Source organism: Peromyscus maniculatus, chromosome 10 (genome assembly GCF_049852395.1).
Source record: "Peromyscus maniculatus bairdii isolate BWxNUB_F1_BW_parent chromosome 10, HU_Pman_BW_mat_3.1, whole genome shotgun sequence".
Classification (NCBI taxonomy): Eukaryota; Metazoa; Chordata; class Mammalia; order Rodentia; family Cricetidae; genus Peromyscus; species Peromyscus maniculatus.
Window position 1 is genome coordinate 67,927,374 of NC_134861.1, and position 15,250 is coordinate 67,942,623.

The 15,250-nt window shown below is 44.6% G+C and overlaps 1 protein-coding gene across 1 annotated transcript in view; it reads right to left on the reverse strand.

Annotated features, from left to right (window-relative positions):
* Positions 1–902: 902 nt before the first annotated feature.
* The window catches only part of Txk (TXK tyrosine kinase), a 63,218-nt gene continuing 48,870 nt past the window's right edge, over positions 903–15,250 (reverse strand). The window contains exons 11-15 of the mRNA XM_015998344.3: positions 14,147–14,363; positions 9,132–9,196; positions 6,526–6,644; positions 5,120–5,277; positions 903–1,773 (exon numbers count right to left, since the gene is read on the reverse strand). Of these exons, the coding sequence (XP_015853830.2) occupies positions 1,705–1,773; positions 5,120–5,277; positions 6,526–6,644; positions 9,132–9,196; positions 14,147–14,363 (628 nt within the window). The 3' untranslated portion in view covers positions 903–1,704. The remainder of the gene's footprint in view (positions 1,774–5,119; positions 5,278–6,525; positions 6,645–9,131; positions 9,197–14,146; positions 14,364–15,250) is intronic.

A 15,250-nucleotide genomic window follows, 5' to 3' on the forward strand; every position in this document is an offset into this window, starting at 1 on the left:
AGACAGAAGGGGATGGATCTGGATGGGGAGGTGGGGAGGAACTGGGAGGAGGGAAGGGAGAGGAAACTGTAATCAGGATATATTTTTTAAAGGAAGAAAAATCACTAGCAGCATAAAGTATAGCAAAGATCATAAAGTATGTTCCCTACAGCCTCTGTGCAGGATGGGACAGTATCTAAATAACGGGCTCTTACTGAGTAAGTTCCTTGTCATCAGACTTGTGTTTTCCATAGTGTCCTTCCTGTGGGGTTTCTGAAGAACTCAGAATGATAAAATTCCATTTCCAGGCAATTCCCATAAAGACTGTATGAAAACTAAGAGCTATCCTGGAACTCGCTCTGTAGACCAGGCTGGCCAAGGACTCACAGAGATCCTTCTACCTCTGCCTCACATGCTGGGATTAAAGGCTTGTAGCACCATGCCCAGAGATAAACTAAGATTTAACTGTGATTGTTGATTGTTTCATTTGCTTAATGTCGCATCTGGACACCTTCGTGTGGCCTCCTCTTCTGGACAGAATGAGTCATCTTACAGAAAGGACCAGAGACAGTTGTTAGGACAAAACCAGGCACCTTAGGCTGCTCCATCTCACATATACAGAGGATGAGAACTGAAGGTGGGCTCTGGATTCTCCTGACAACAGCATTAGAAATGGAAATTTTACCAAGATGTGTTCAAAGGGAGCTTTGGTTCAGATTTCCAATAGTGTTCAAAACCAGACTAGAATGTGAGGAATTATGCCCCCACAATAATCAGATATGTACACCACCAGAGTTTATTAAATAACAAATGGCAGGATTATAAAAGACATTTCCAGAATGTTCACATAGGTTCCCAAAGCTATGTTTTCTATAAACATTTACACAGTCCCAAACATGAAACTCTGTGGGGAGGCTTCTGTGTTGGTTTGAAAGAAAATGGCCCCCAAAGGGAGTGGTCCTATTAGGATGTGTGGCCTTGTTGAAGTAGGTGTGGCCTTGTTGGAGGAAGTGTGTCACTGTGTGGGCGGGCTTTGAGGGGGTTTGCTTTGTTTTGTTTTGTTTTGTTTGCTCAAGCTTCACTCAGTGTGGTACTCAGTCTACTTCCTGTTGCCTACATATCAACATGTAGCAGCTCCTTCTCCAGCACCATGTCTGTCTGCACACCGCCATGCTCCCCGCCATGATAATAATGGACTAAACCTCTGACACTGTAAGCCACCACCTCAATTAAATGTTTTTTGTTGTTGTTGTTGTTTTTGTAAGAGTAGTCATGGTCATGATGTCTCTTCACAGCAATAGAAACCCTCAGACAGCTTCTTTACTCTATGAATTGGCAGAATTTTTTCCTCTCTGCACCAACTACTCAAGAGAGGAATGTCAGTCCTCAGGAAAGAGTCCTCAGCCTTATGAAGAATCAGGGTTTCGTGTAAACTCAAAGGTTCTGAGCCTGCCTATCATGAAGAAGCCACTAGGAAGGCTGATGTTGTCTACTTCCTTCACATGTGGGATGTGATAGATAATGTAGTTCCGAAATTCCTCTCACACTTGTAGAAAGACAACTGTCAGAATATTTTGTATCGAAATCAGGGTGAAAAGCCTGTGACCTTCGCTCTGTTGCCAAGAGTCAACAACCCTAATGGAAGATACTTGCCATCAGGGACGCCCATGATTTCACCTTGTGACAGTTTTGCAAGATGACTCTGTGGGCTGGCATTCCATTTCGTCACCAGGTTTCGGCAATCTCTGTGAGAGTCTGAAGCAGTTCGGCAAATGTTGGGCGACCTTTGGGGCTCTGGAAAAGGGAAAGAGAGCCGGTCAGTTCATCTTGCTTCTCTCTCAGACGCCAGCTGTGGAACTTACAAGCAGATACCTCAGCCTATGCTGGTCTGCGCAAACTGAAGAACAGAGTATCTTGATTTGCACGTGAGTGAGGCATGGGTGGACAGTATTGAGCACTGCACAGATAAAATGGCTAGAGTTGTACACACTAGTTTCATGCGGCTATGTACATAAATTAAAAATGAATAAGTATTTCAACTTGGTGTTTCCATCATAGGAGCCACTTTTCAAATCCTCTATAGCCAGAGGTGGCTACTATATGGAGAGAGCACACCTAGAATATTTCTGCCAGGAAAATGGTGGGGCTTTAGAGCGTGAGGTCCCTAATTCAGCATCAGTTGTTAACTATATTGGTCCCCTCTAGCAAGAAGGATTTCACATAGAAAGCAAAAGGCCACGTCTCCTTGAGGGACTTTGTAGGTCCTGGAGCACAGTAAACCAAACCTGTACAAGCAGAGATCAGGACCTCTTTTCCTGTTTGACTTTTCGGTATGGTTTGACTTTGTCTCCCAGAGGAAAAGATGTGGTGATATTTTATTTGTGCTCTAACAAATAAAGCTTGCCTGGGGATCAGAGGAAAAAGCCAGCCACTATATTAAACATAGAGGTCAGGCAGTGGTAGCACATGACTTTAATCCTAGCATTTGGGAGGCAGAGATTCATCCAGATCTCTGTGAGTTCAAGGCCACGCTGGGAACAGAACCAATGGTACACACATTGAATCCCAGCACTAGTTAACCATAGAGGTCTATAGGTCTGTACAGACCGGAAGTGATGTAGCTAGGTGGAGAGAGGAAGTAAGATGGCAGGGCACAGGAAGGTATGTAGGCATGAGTATACAGGAAGTAGCTCTCTTGGGCTGAGGATTTCCTAGTAGTAAGAACCTGTGGCTGGCTTGTTCTGTCCCTCTGATCTTTCAGCTTTCACCCCAATATCTGGCTCTGGGTTTTTTTTATTATTATTAATGAGACAGTTTAGCAATTCATATCACAAAAAGACATGGCACTGCTGGCATCTCTGGGATCTGTAGGAGTTAGAGCTACTCACACCATGGGAATGAAATGGGGACCAGCAGGAAGACAATGTGAGCGCACATCATGATCCTGGATGAGGATCCAAGAATAAATAATGGTGCCTTTCCAGAAGGTTCAAGTTCAGCAGGTGGAATCTCTGGCATGTTTATCAATAGTAACACAATCTTTTTTAAATGACTAAAGTCACTTTATTCCAATTAACTCACAACCAAAAAAAAAAAAAAAAACCACATAGCCAGTTTAAGGAAGCCATTCAGATATTTTATGTAGCCCCCAAATCTATATATCTCAGTGAACTATGACAGAGTTGAAACTAGAAAAGGTAGCTTTATATTTTATTTTAACGTGTGTGTGTGTGTGTGTGTGCATTGTTTGAGTAAACTTTCTGCTTGTAATTTGATACTAAGTTCATTTACTTGTTCCTTCCATGATATCTCGTTACCCTTTCTCTCCTCTAGCTCATATTCACATTAATAATATATAAAACCTCAATGCTCTGTGCACTTGTGTGTGGTGATATTGTGTTCCCCAATATATCGTGCACCCTAATAAATTTATCTGGGGTCAAGAACAGAACAGCCACTAGACAGACATAGAGGCTAGAAAATGGGGGCACTCACACCTTTAATCCTAGCATTCTGGAGGCAGAGATCCATCTGGATCTCTGTGAGTTCAAAGCCACACTGGAAACAGCCAGGCATGGTGACTCACGCCTTTAATCCCAGGAAGTGATGGCAGAAAGCAGAAAGGTATATAAGGCAAGAAAACCAGGAACTAGAGCTGGTTAAGCTTTTAGGCTTTTGAGCTGCAGTTCAGCTGAGGCCCATTCTGGATGAGAACTCAGAGACTTCCAGTCTGAGGAAACAGGATCAGCTTAGGAATTGGCAAGGTGAGGTGGCTGTGGCTTGTTCTTCTTCTCTGATCTTCCAGCATTCACCCCAATACCTGGCTCCCAGTTTGTTTTTATTAGTAAGACCTTTTAAGATTTGTGCTACACTTGTGTGTGTTTATTAATACTCCTTGACTTAGGACACAGTCACCACCTAACAAACCCTTTCAAAGTTGACAATGCCATAAGCTAGAGATGCGTTTATGCAAGTCCTCTACCAGAAATCACAGCTTAGCAACAGTCTACTGTCATCATTTGTTCATTCTCGTGAGCTGTGGCTGCCTGGGAGATGTGCCCCCTCCCCAGCATCCCAGTAGAGGCTCACATGTTATTATCCGCCAAGGAAAAGATCAACAATCAATGCTAAAAATATGGCGTTACCAAGTTGGAAAATTCTAAGTCAAAACCACCACAGCCACCATCTGGCAGTTCCCAAGCTTTTTACGTTATGATGGCAAAGACATTCCTCAGGCAGCTGTCGCCAACAGCTTGCTTAACGATTCTCTGTCTTTCAAGATTCCTTGTGGGGCAATTAATCACGATTCTTTTCATACAGTGGCGATCTTCCTGAATGAGACACTTCTTTGGAATATGAACAGCCCTGCCGCCCTTGAAACCCTGCCTTTTCCAGTGCTTGTGGACTGGGAATCAAATGATGGCCCATGGTTTGTTCTGTTGCTGCTTGTGTCTCAGGCAGCAGGAGACCCCCTCACCGCCAAGCTGTGATTTTTCCGGGCTGAGCTTGCTAACCCAGAGCAGAGCTCTCAAAAATCACAGTCTGAGGAGAGCAGGAGGGCTATGTTGGATGGATGCCCGGAAAAGGAGAGAGAGGGGGACGGAAACCCACCCTTCTGGCTGGATTTTTAATCTTGGCATTTCAACAAGAGGAGCCACTCCTAAGAGATGATTTCCCAAATGCTGGTTCGCAGCACAGTCTGCCTTCCCTTTCTATTCTGGTTTAATCTCTCTATCAGGAGTCCTAAGTGCCAGGGAGAGATGAAACGCATTACTTTCTAGCCTGGAAAGTGAAGGCGAACCAAAGCAAAGTGCAGAGGATAAAACAGCATCCTTCTTATTCTGTAGGGGAAGTTCAACAAGCCAGAGCCTGTCTGAGTCCAGCACCCAGTTCTTCAAGATGATGAATCACCGAGTCTGGAGTCTTTAGAAAATTCCAGTTTCCAGCAAGAACCGATCTCAGACTGATAAGGCTCGGAAACTGAGCTCCCAGATGAAAAGTCCATTGTGAAAAACAAAATGGACTCGGGACTGCGGGGTGGGGGTTTCATTAGAAATGGCACCCTGACTCTCAGGGTCCTTACCAAGGAACAGGCAGTTTGGGCTGCTCTGAGGCAGTCTCAGTAATAAGGGACACCCACCTCATGCCAACAACTGTACATAACTCCATATATGGACATGGAGGCCAAGTAAGGGCGATACAGGCGGAAACCTTTAGAAATGGCCTCCACCACTTGCAGATTGGACTTATTTTCAAAAGGCATTTTTCCTTCTGTAAAAACTTCCCACATCAGAACTCCTGCAAAGGAAACACACAAAAACAGGAGTCACTTGGAGCCAAAACAACAGTTTGATTCAAATTGCAAGATGCTAATCTCCTCCAGCCTCAGACTCATAACGGCCCAGAAAGGACGGAGCTCTATGTGGTTGCACACTCCTGAGTTTTTAAGAGGTCTGCACCTTGAAAATCATCCTAGGAAAATGATGCCTCACCTCTTGCCTGGGTCTTGACATCTCCCTGTGGCAGAGAATGCCGCAGCGTTTCCATTGCTAAGTACTGCTCCTGGTCCCTCCTCCCCGGTCCCCACCCCCTCAAATCCGTACATCTGTCTGCTCTTCCATAGACAAGGACACATCCGTGGGCCTCTTCAGCCTGCTGCCGCCAGGAGTTCCCCAGCCAGCAAATGGCACAGTCTGCCCCTGTCCATGAAGAGTCCAAACTGATAGGAAGGCCCAACAGACCCCAGCAGGGGCTGGAATGATGGCTCGCTGGGTAAAGTTTTTGCTTCCAAACAAGAAGACCTGAGGTTGATACCCAGAACCCGTGTAAAATGCCTGGCACCCCTGAGAGATGGTGCTGTGGTTGAGAGTCCTAATGCTTCCCTTGCAGAGAGCCCATTTGGTTCCCAGCAGCCATGGCGGACAGTACACAGTTGGCAGTAACTGCAGCTCCAGGGGACCAGGTGCCTCTGGTCTCTGTGGGCCGCTCAGGTGGCCAAGTCGGGAAACAGTCCAGCTGCTGCGTAACTGGACAATGGCGCTTATTAAACACGCTGGAAACTCTGTGAGGACGGAGATCGTTTCCTTCAAATCTCTGCGGTTACGGGGGGAGCATTGGCTGCATTTCCCTTCTTGACCAGCAAGACTCCTTGCTACAGCTTCATGGCAAAGTGCTCGCTAGAGAAGGAAAAGATGCTGAGAGCAGAGCTGTGTGAGGGGCTGCGTGAATCCAGTTGCCAAAGAAGTTACAAGAAGGCATTTAGGTTTGTTTATTTATCATGTATACGGTGTCCTGCCTGCATGTCTGCCTGCACACCAGAAGAGGGCGCCAGATCTCATTACAGATGGTTGTGTGAGCCACCATGTGGTTGTTGGGAATTGAACTCAGAACCTCTGGAAGAGCAGCCAGTGCTCTCAACCTCTGAGCTGTCTCTCTCAGTCCACAAGAAGCTTTTTAAAGATTGCTGCATCATGTCAAACAAGCACACAAACAATTGAAAAGAAAGGCGACTACTGTATTAAATCCAGCAACAACAAAGATACTCACCAAATGACCAGACGTCCGATTTGCTACTGTACTTGTTAAAATGAAACACTTCAGGTGGGGACCACTTGACTGGGAACTTAGCTCCGGAGGAACTGATGTATTCATCATCCAAAACGTACCTGCCATAGTGGGATTTAAGCACACTGTATGAATGGGCGCCAAGGTCTAATAACTTCAAATACCTTTGTCTGCTCTGACCTGCTAAAATGTAGTGTTTTCCCCTAGAAAAGGCTGTGCACCTTGTCATCTTGATGGCAGGCGGTGAGGCTGCCCTTTATTTTTTATTTTTTATTTTTTTGTTTCCTCCTCTAGAACCACGGCTCCTTGAATTCATTATCACTGGATCTCTGAAAACTACAGTTCTCCAGTCCTCAAACTGGGGAAGCACTTACGTTCGTTAAGGTCCAGTCCTAATTCTCCATGGAAACAGGCCTGTGCTCTACCAACAGGGTATAAATGGTAGGTGAAAGGCCACCCATATCCTAAAAGATGGGTTCAAAACCAGATGCCATGTTTTCCTCCATGAATTTATTGTGTGTGTGTGTGTGTGTGTGTGTGTGTGTGTGTGTGTGTGACACCAAAAAGGGGGAAATAACAGTGTGTCATCATAATACTTCTGTTGTGAAAAAAAAATCCACTACATTATAATGTATATTTTGTACAAATCAGGAATAACTGAAACCTTCTCTCTTTTAAGACTCATGTGCAGGAATGTCAAAGGCACAGGAGCCTAGAGAGAGGAGGAGCTGACTCCGGCCCCTTGCATATACAATATAATATCTTTGCGTTACTTATTATTGCTGTCTTTATGTTCTCACTTCTTCCCACATATTCCATGTCATTTCACCCTAAACTTTCCTCTGTAAAGACTGCATAAAATGAGGCTGGAGAGATGGCTCAATGGTTAAGAGCTCTGCTTTCCCAGAGGACCCAGGTTCAGTTCCCAGCACCCACATGGTGGCTCATAACTGTCTGTAACTCCAGTTCCCGAGGATCTAGTGCCCTCTTCTGGCCTCTACAGGCATTGCATGCATGTGGCACATAGACGTACACACAGGCAAGACATCCACACACAGAAAATAAAAATGAAGTCTGGAAAAAAATATTAAAGACTGTAAATCTGGATGTACTGATGCACACCTTTAACTTTCAGAGGCAGAAACTTGGGTGGATCTCTGTGAGTTTTCAGTCAGTCTGGTCTACATAGAAAGTTCCAGGACAGCCAAGGCTACAGAGAGAGACACTATCTCAAAATAAATGACAGTGTAAGAGAAAACACAGGAGGGAAGTTCCTTTCCTACTGATTTAGAGTGTCTTTAGATTAGACTTAAAGAAGAAAGGCAGAGCTACTAACCAGCTAGTTAACACATCTACTATCCAGCTTAGGGGACAGAGCCCTGAGTGAGAAAGTTCTCATCCCCCACAAGAGGTTGATGGGACTAAAGATCAACACAGAACTAGTGTCCTCTTCCCAAGTAAAGCCCTCAGAAAGGCAGAAGATTCTGGAAAGCAAATGGCTCTTAACATGCCTCGGTAAACGAGACCTTAGTCAGTCCCATGGAACTTTCTGGGGAAATCTTCTGGATGGACATTCAACAGCCACCAGTGCAGGTGGCCAGCCATAGACAAAGGGGAAGGAATGCAGCTGGACAGATGTCAGTGTGCACATTTCAACAAGACCAGCCAGACTACCTCCATGACAGTACTGTGGCCCCAGGAGACACCTAAAACCTGGGCTTTAACTGCTGAAGAATTCAGGAAGACATCCTGAATTCATTAAGCTTCCTTTTATAGGGCCTTAGAATATATATATGTATGTATATATACATACATATATATATTCACTTGTGCAAATACATGGCTAGGTTTATCCCAAGTGATGACGTAAAACCAACTTCCAATCATGGTTACACAATGTCTGATGGTGACCTCAGAAAATCAGAGCTAATCAAGTACATTTATTTCCTCCTTTCTCTTTCAAAAACCCACATTCATCATAAAGAATACATTGACTTAATCACACTCATTTGAATGGACTGAGAAATCCCTGTTTCCATTTTAAGATCTACCATAACTGTGTCAACAGCAACCTGAAAGAAAATGACAAGAACAGGCCACAGTAAACATCCACCTCCCTGGTAAAGCTGGCTTGTGTCCTGAAATCCAAAGCAGACTGCACCACGCAACCATTCGGACCCTCAGCCCACACAGACACCTTCCCTACAAGGACACTTTCCTCACAAGGACACTTTCCTCATTGCAGAAAGGAAGAGGCAATAGCTACTTCAGTGTGAAAGACTGAAATGGGAAACTTGCCTGGCAAGCCTGAGTCCCTGGAATTTGTATGATAGAAGGAAAGCACTGATCCCACAAATTGTCCTGACCTCTACACACACACACACACACACACACACACACACGCACGCACGCACGCACGCACGCACGCACGCACGCACGCACGCACGGGCACACACACAGCATGACATACCTGAGGATGCATGACCACACACATACACATGAGCACACACATGCACACTATGTATTTTTTTACATGTAAGCCTCCCTCTTACAAGTGTGCAAAGCAAACATACAGAGATATCACATACCTCGTCATCCCAAAGTCTGAGATCTTCACCACACAGGAAGAGCTGACCAAACAGTTCCTTGCCGCCTGTAGAAAGAAGCATCAAAGCTGAACCGTCGTCTTTCTCTGGAAAATTCTACTTTAGTTTTCCTTACTTTATTTAGGCTCCACATTGCCTCTCTGCATGAGCAACCATGTCGATTCCATGGTGACACCCATTACTAATGTACATAACTCAATGCCTTACTCGTGTGCCATACATTTTAATGGTTCTTCAACACCATAAAAAGTTAAGATTGAATGCTAACCTTTTTTAAATCTTAATCTTTTTCAACAAGTATCCCTGACAAATATGAGGGTTAGTTTAATCTAATAGATGATAAACTAAGTACTTGACGTAAAACATCGTCATTTTTTCTTTTACTTGAGTGATGAAAGTCTGATATACATGACAGAAAAGAAGACAGTCATATTGTATCTTCGGGCTCTCCAGGGAGTAATAAGAATGAAGAAACTATATATTTAAAAAGGCTTTCTTTCAGTGAGTTGAACTATTTCTAGTGATAATTTTCGATTTCCTTTAAAAATTTATTTTTATTTTAGATATATGGATATTTGGATCCTCTGGAACTGGACTTGCAGATGGGTGTGATCTGCCATGTAGATGCTGGGAATCAAACCCAGGTCTTCTGGAAGAGCAGCAAGTACTCTTAACCACTGAGCCAACTCTCTAGCTCCTTCTACCTTTCTTATCACAATGAACTAAATACAATGCAGAGTCAATCTGATCGGACAAATGTCAAACAACTCATTTTCAGCAAGGTCATAGAGGAAGTCATCATTTTAATCAACCTTGTATAGATGAACTCTTTGGCAGAACTATTCTCCTTTCAGTGAAACTGAGGTTCAATGTATCCACTCACAAAAGCAAGAAGCTTTAAAATGGTGACCTAGAGGAGTCAGTTTGGAAGGTACTAGAAAGTACCAGCCACTATCTCAAATACAAACCACAAGAAAAGTCCCCAACAGGAAAAGAATCCACTGGGGGCTGATGTATTTCGTATGCAATACAGTAGATAAAATAGAATAAAAGGACATTGTCAGTGAAGGGTGGAGGTAAGCTAAGGACAGAATGTGTATGAGGCCACCTGGAGCAAACAGGATAGCTAGGACTTGGAACCACTGAGTTTTAAGTCTACTCCTTATCCAGGAAGAACCCAGGATAACAAGTGACATGGATGGGAAACTGTACCCTGTTGGGGATGTCTTTCTGTATGCTGTAAATGTGTTGCTCTGATTGATTAATAAAGTGCTAATTGGTCAGTAGCCAGGCAGGAAGTATAGTATAGGCAGGATAAACAGAGAGAATGCTGGGAAGTGGAAGGCTGAGTCAGGAGACATTGCCAGCAGCTGCTGCCATGAGAAGCAAGATGTAAAGTATTGGTAAACCACAAGCCACGTGGCAACTTATAGATTAATAGAAATGGGTTAATTTAAGATATAAGAACTAGCCGGGCGGTGGTGGCGCACACCTTTAATCCCAGCACTCGGGAGGCAGAGCCAGGAGGATCTCTGTAAGTTCGAGGCCAGCCTGGGCTACCAAGTGAGCTCCAGGAAAGGCACAAAGCTACACAGAGAAACCCTGTCTCGAAAAACCAAAAAAAAAAAAAAAAAAAAAAGATATAAGAACTAGATAACAAGAAGCCTGCCACGGCCATACAGTTTATAAGGACTATAAGTCTCTGTGTGTTTGCTTGGGTCTGAGCAGCTGCAGGAGCCGGATGGACACAGGAAAACTCCAGCTGCAGTACCCATCCACTCAGGGCTGGATTGCTAGCTTCTTTGTGCTGGGTACCCGGGAATGTGCAGGGACGGTCACTGAACAGTGATCAACCTCTGCGGTGGTAACAGCACTGCCGAGCCCCCGTGGGACAGGCACTGCTCTGTGTGTTTGCACACACTGAGTCATGGCGTCGTCCCAGCAGACCCGCATGAAGGAGGCGAGGTATAGAAAACCACTTTCCTACTTAGTTAGCTCTCTCAGGATCACAAGGCTAGCAAACAAAGGAGGAGAGACTCCAAGCCAGGCTGGGGTGGCTTCCAAACTGGACTGCACACTGATGCTTCCGTTTCAACCCCAGAGATTAGGGTTTAGCTGGCCTGGTTGGGTTTTGGAGATTTTTCTCACAGCTCTCAGATGATTCTCACACACAGTAAAGTTGAAGCGTGAGAACCGTTCCTCTATAAGCCACATTCTTTTTTTTTCTCTCTTTTATTTTATTTTATTTTATTTTACAATACCATTCAGTTCTACATATCAGCCACGGGTTCCCCTATTCTCCCCCCTCCCACACCCTCCTCTTACTCCCAGCCTACCCCCCATTCCCACCTCCTCCAGGGTAAATCCTCCCCCCCCCCCCCCGAGGACTGCAATCAACCTGGTAGACTCAGTCCAGGCAGGTCCAGTCCCTTCCTCCCAGACTGAGCCAAGTGTCCCTGCATAAGCTCCAGGTTTCAAACAGCCAACTCATGCAATGAGCACAGGACTTGGTCCCACTGCCTAGTTGCCTCCCAAACTGATCAAGCCAATCAACTGTCTTCACCTATTCAGAGGGCCTGATCCAGCTGGGGGCCCCTCAGCCTTTGGTTCATAGTTCATGTGTTTCCATTCATTTGGCTATTTTTTTTCAATAATTGAGTAGAACTGAAATTTATTACAAGCCACAGTCGTCCTAGGGACCTCCATACTATATATATAGCCTCTATGGTTCTATGGGTTGTGCTCTGATTGTTCTTTATTTTATATCTAGAATCCACTTATGAGTGAGTACATACCATGACTGTCTTTCTGGGTTTGGGTTACCTCACTCAGGATATAAGCCACATTCTTAAAACCATGCCACGTCTTGTGAGTCTAGGCTTTGATCTCAAGGTGTTCAGGATGCAGTATTCATGTAGAAATGTAACTAAATGAAGCTGCACCCATAAGGTCTCACCAATATGACCGCCTAAAAGTGAGCTGAACAAGGATGACATCAATGGACTTGCCAAAGTGGATGGGAGAAAGCCTATGAGGCCTCAACCCTCCAAACACAAAAAAACTGTAGGTAACTGAAAAATGCTGGGATAGGGAGAAGTGGTCTGAATAACACTAATTGGTTATTCAGTGCCAAATGTTCAGCCTTAAAAACGTACATACAAGCCACATTATTGTTGTGTAACATCTTTCTCGGAGATGGAAATATTCCATCCTGGAGGTAGTTCCTCAGGCAGGAAGGTAAACAACTCAAAATAGCTTCAGGAAGTCCCTGAAAACTGACAAGATTCAGTAGGTCCCTCTCTGCCAGAGTAAGAAATTAAAACTGAGAGTCCCTCTGAGTCAAAACGGAGCTGCAAAGAAAACTCTCAGAGGAAAAAAATCTGCAAAGAGGACTCTGACCATCTGGAAAAGGTTTAGACCAAAGTCACTTGGAGAGGATGCTCCCCAGTCTGTTGAGCTGCCTGCAAGCTGGGTAGTATGTGCCAGGTTCCCAACTTTGTGAGATGTCCCCCACGCTGGGATAGGCCTTGGCGATATAGCTGTCTTTGAGCCATTTCTGATCCTGTAAGTAACCTGTCACCCACAGCCCTGTGCGTAAGCCCCCCCCCCAAAACTAATTGGTTCACCAAGTTGGAATTTGGTGGTATCCGAACTTTGGTCTGTCATGAGTTCTCTGTCTGGAGCAAGGAGACACATGTGTAGCATCTCCCCAGGAGAAGTTTTGTCACACAATTATATGGACTGAGCAGGTTATAGCTAGGAATATATGTGTGTATACATATTCATGTATTCATGCACTAGCAATTAATGAAAAAGGAGGCCATTATTTGAAGGAGAGCAGGAAGGGATATATGGGAGGGCTTGGAGGGAGGAAAGGAATGGAGAAATGTTATAATTATATTATGATCTCAAAAAATTTTTAAAAAAAAGCATAAAAAGAAATTTAAGTAATTAGCTGGTTATGACATTGTAAGTAATAAACGCCGTAAGGGTTCTGAATTGAAGGCGTCTCTTGCCTTTTCCCATGGTGTTCTGGAATTAGTGTAGCTACACCTCCAGCCTCACCCCTAGATCCTCCAGTCTCAAGGATGAGTGCTGTAATAAGATCAGTCTGGGAATGAGATTCCAGAGCACACACGGTTATTTCTAAGGCACCACACCAGCAATGTGTATAGAATTCTCAAATCCTCCCTTGAGCTCAATTGTGTATTTCTAAATGAAACACAGAAGGACAAGGAGAGACGAGTGTGAGTACCCTGAGTCAATGCCCAGTGGTCTGGACGTGTTCTTTGAGGTTGCAGAAGTGAGGCCATGGGGCAGGGCAACTGGCATTTAGCCTGGGGTAAGAGAGCCTTTAAGTGGGCATGTTCTCAACATCCCCCAGCACAATGGCTGGGCGTTTATAGTCTCTGCCACGAATGCCAACACAGTCCTGCAGTACTGTCACAGCAAGCCACCTGAACCCGGGGTGCCTTCACCCTGGGTAAGAGTCCCAGGGACCATTCCTTCCCCGCTTCCCCTCCAGGGCCTACATTGCTCAGCATATACGAAACGCTTGGAACAAATGTGATTGCTGGACTCTGACACTGGTTGAAAGGAAGAAGGGGGAAATGAAAGAAAAACAAAGAAAGAAGGGAATGAGGAAGAGAAAAGAGGAAAGATCATTGTGGTTAATTGCTTCATTAGGTGGTTAATCAGTGAAAGACAATTTAGAGTACTGTCCTCCTTGGTTACAGCATTAAACGGCAAATAAAAATAAAATTACAGGGTTGGAGGGCGCAACTCAGTGATACAGCGCAGGCCTAACAGGTGCAAGGCCTTGATTTTAATCCCCAGCGCTGTACAATAAATAAGAAAATTAATTGACCTTTCACAATAAAATGCATGAATTAAAAAATGTTCTAAAATGAAGCCAAAGGCACATTTGGTACCAAAAGCGATCCCCACGTCCTTCTGAACCCAGGGACGTGACGTAAGGGGACTTGGCCCAGACTCACCAGATCCCTGTGAATATAGCAGTTCCTCTCCAGGTACGCCATTCCTTCACAGATGTCCTGGCACACACTCAAGAGCAATGCCTTCTGCAGCTTGCCTTTTCTCTCCCTCAGGTAGTTAAGCAGGCAGCCGTTTTCCATGAATTCTGTCACGATGTAGAGGGGCTTCTGCTGAATACACACCCCATAAAGCTGAACGAGCCTCGAGTGGGACAGTTTCCTGTGGACGAAAAACACACCAGTGAACTGGATTGCTCTTGCATTGGAAAAAAGCAGTCTATCCATTTTTATGTTGGAGATAAGATAAGCATCAACCCAGCCACCAGGAATGCAGGGCATTTTCTTTCCACTTTATGCACGGGACACATGGTCTCAGGAGTGTGTGCCGCGCTCCCACGGTCATCAAAACAGAATATTTCGTGCCCCATGTCCAACTTGCCGAAGTTTCTTTTCCTTCTTCCTGTCCTGTCATCTTCTGCATCTTTGTTATTGATTTTTTTTTCCCCAGCCTACGTTCTCAAGACTCTGAATCCTAGACATCCTAACTACAGCCTTCAGATGGAAAATTCCAGGCAGGCCGTGGGGAGGAAAGAAAGATGGATGGTCACAGGACAGAAAATGGAATTCTAAAGAGTAAAGCTATTTAAGAGTTAAAGGTTCAGATAAAGCTGGAGACTGAAAATGATTTGCCAGCATGAAACCATAGTGTACATTTGGTCATCCCAAGTTTCCCATTTAAACATACTCATCATTTTTAAAAAGATTTATTTCATTTTATGTGTATTTTGTCTGCACATGTTTCTGTGCACCATGTGCATGTAGCACCCACAGAGGCCAGAAGAGGGCTTCGGACCGTGGAACTGGAGTTACTGATAGTTGTTAAACTACCAAGTGGCTCCTGGGCTTCAACAAGGACTCTGCAAGAGCAGCTGAGACCCCGAACAGTTAAGCCCTCTCTCCAGCCCCATTACTTACATTTTTTAAAGCAATCTATGCTTCAAACATGTATTGGGTTCCCTCTCTCCACAACTCGTGACTATATCATTCAGTGTCTAAATGCCTCTTAGGTCAACTGGGGCCACCATGAAAAAGAAAATTCAAATTAAT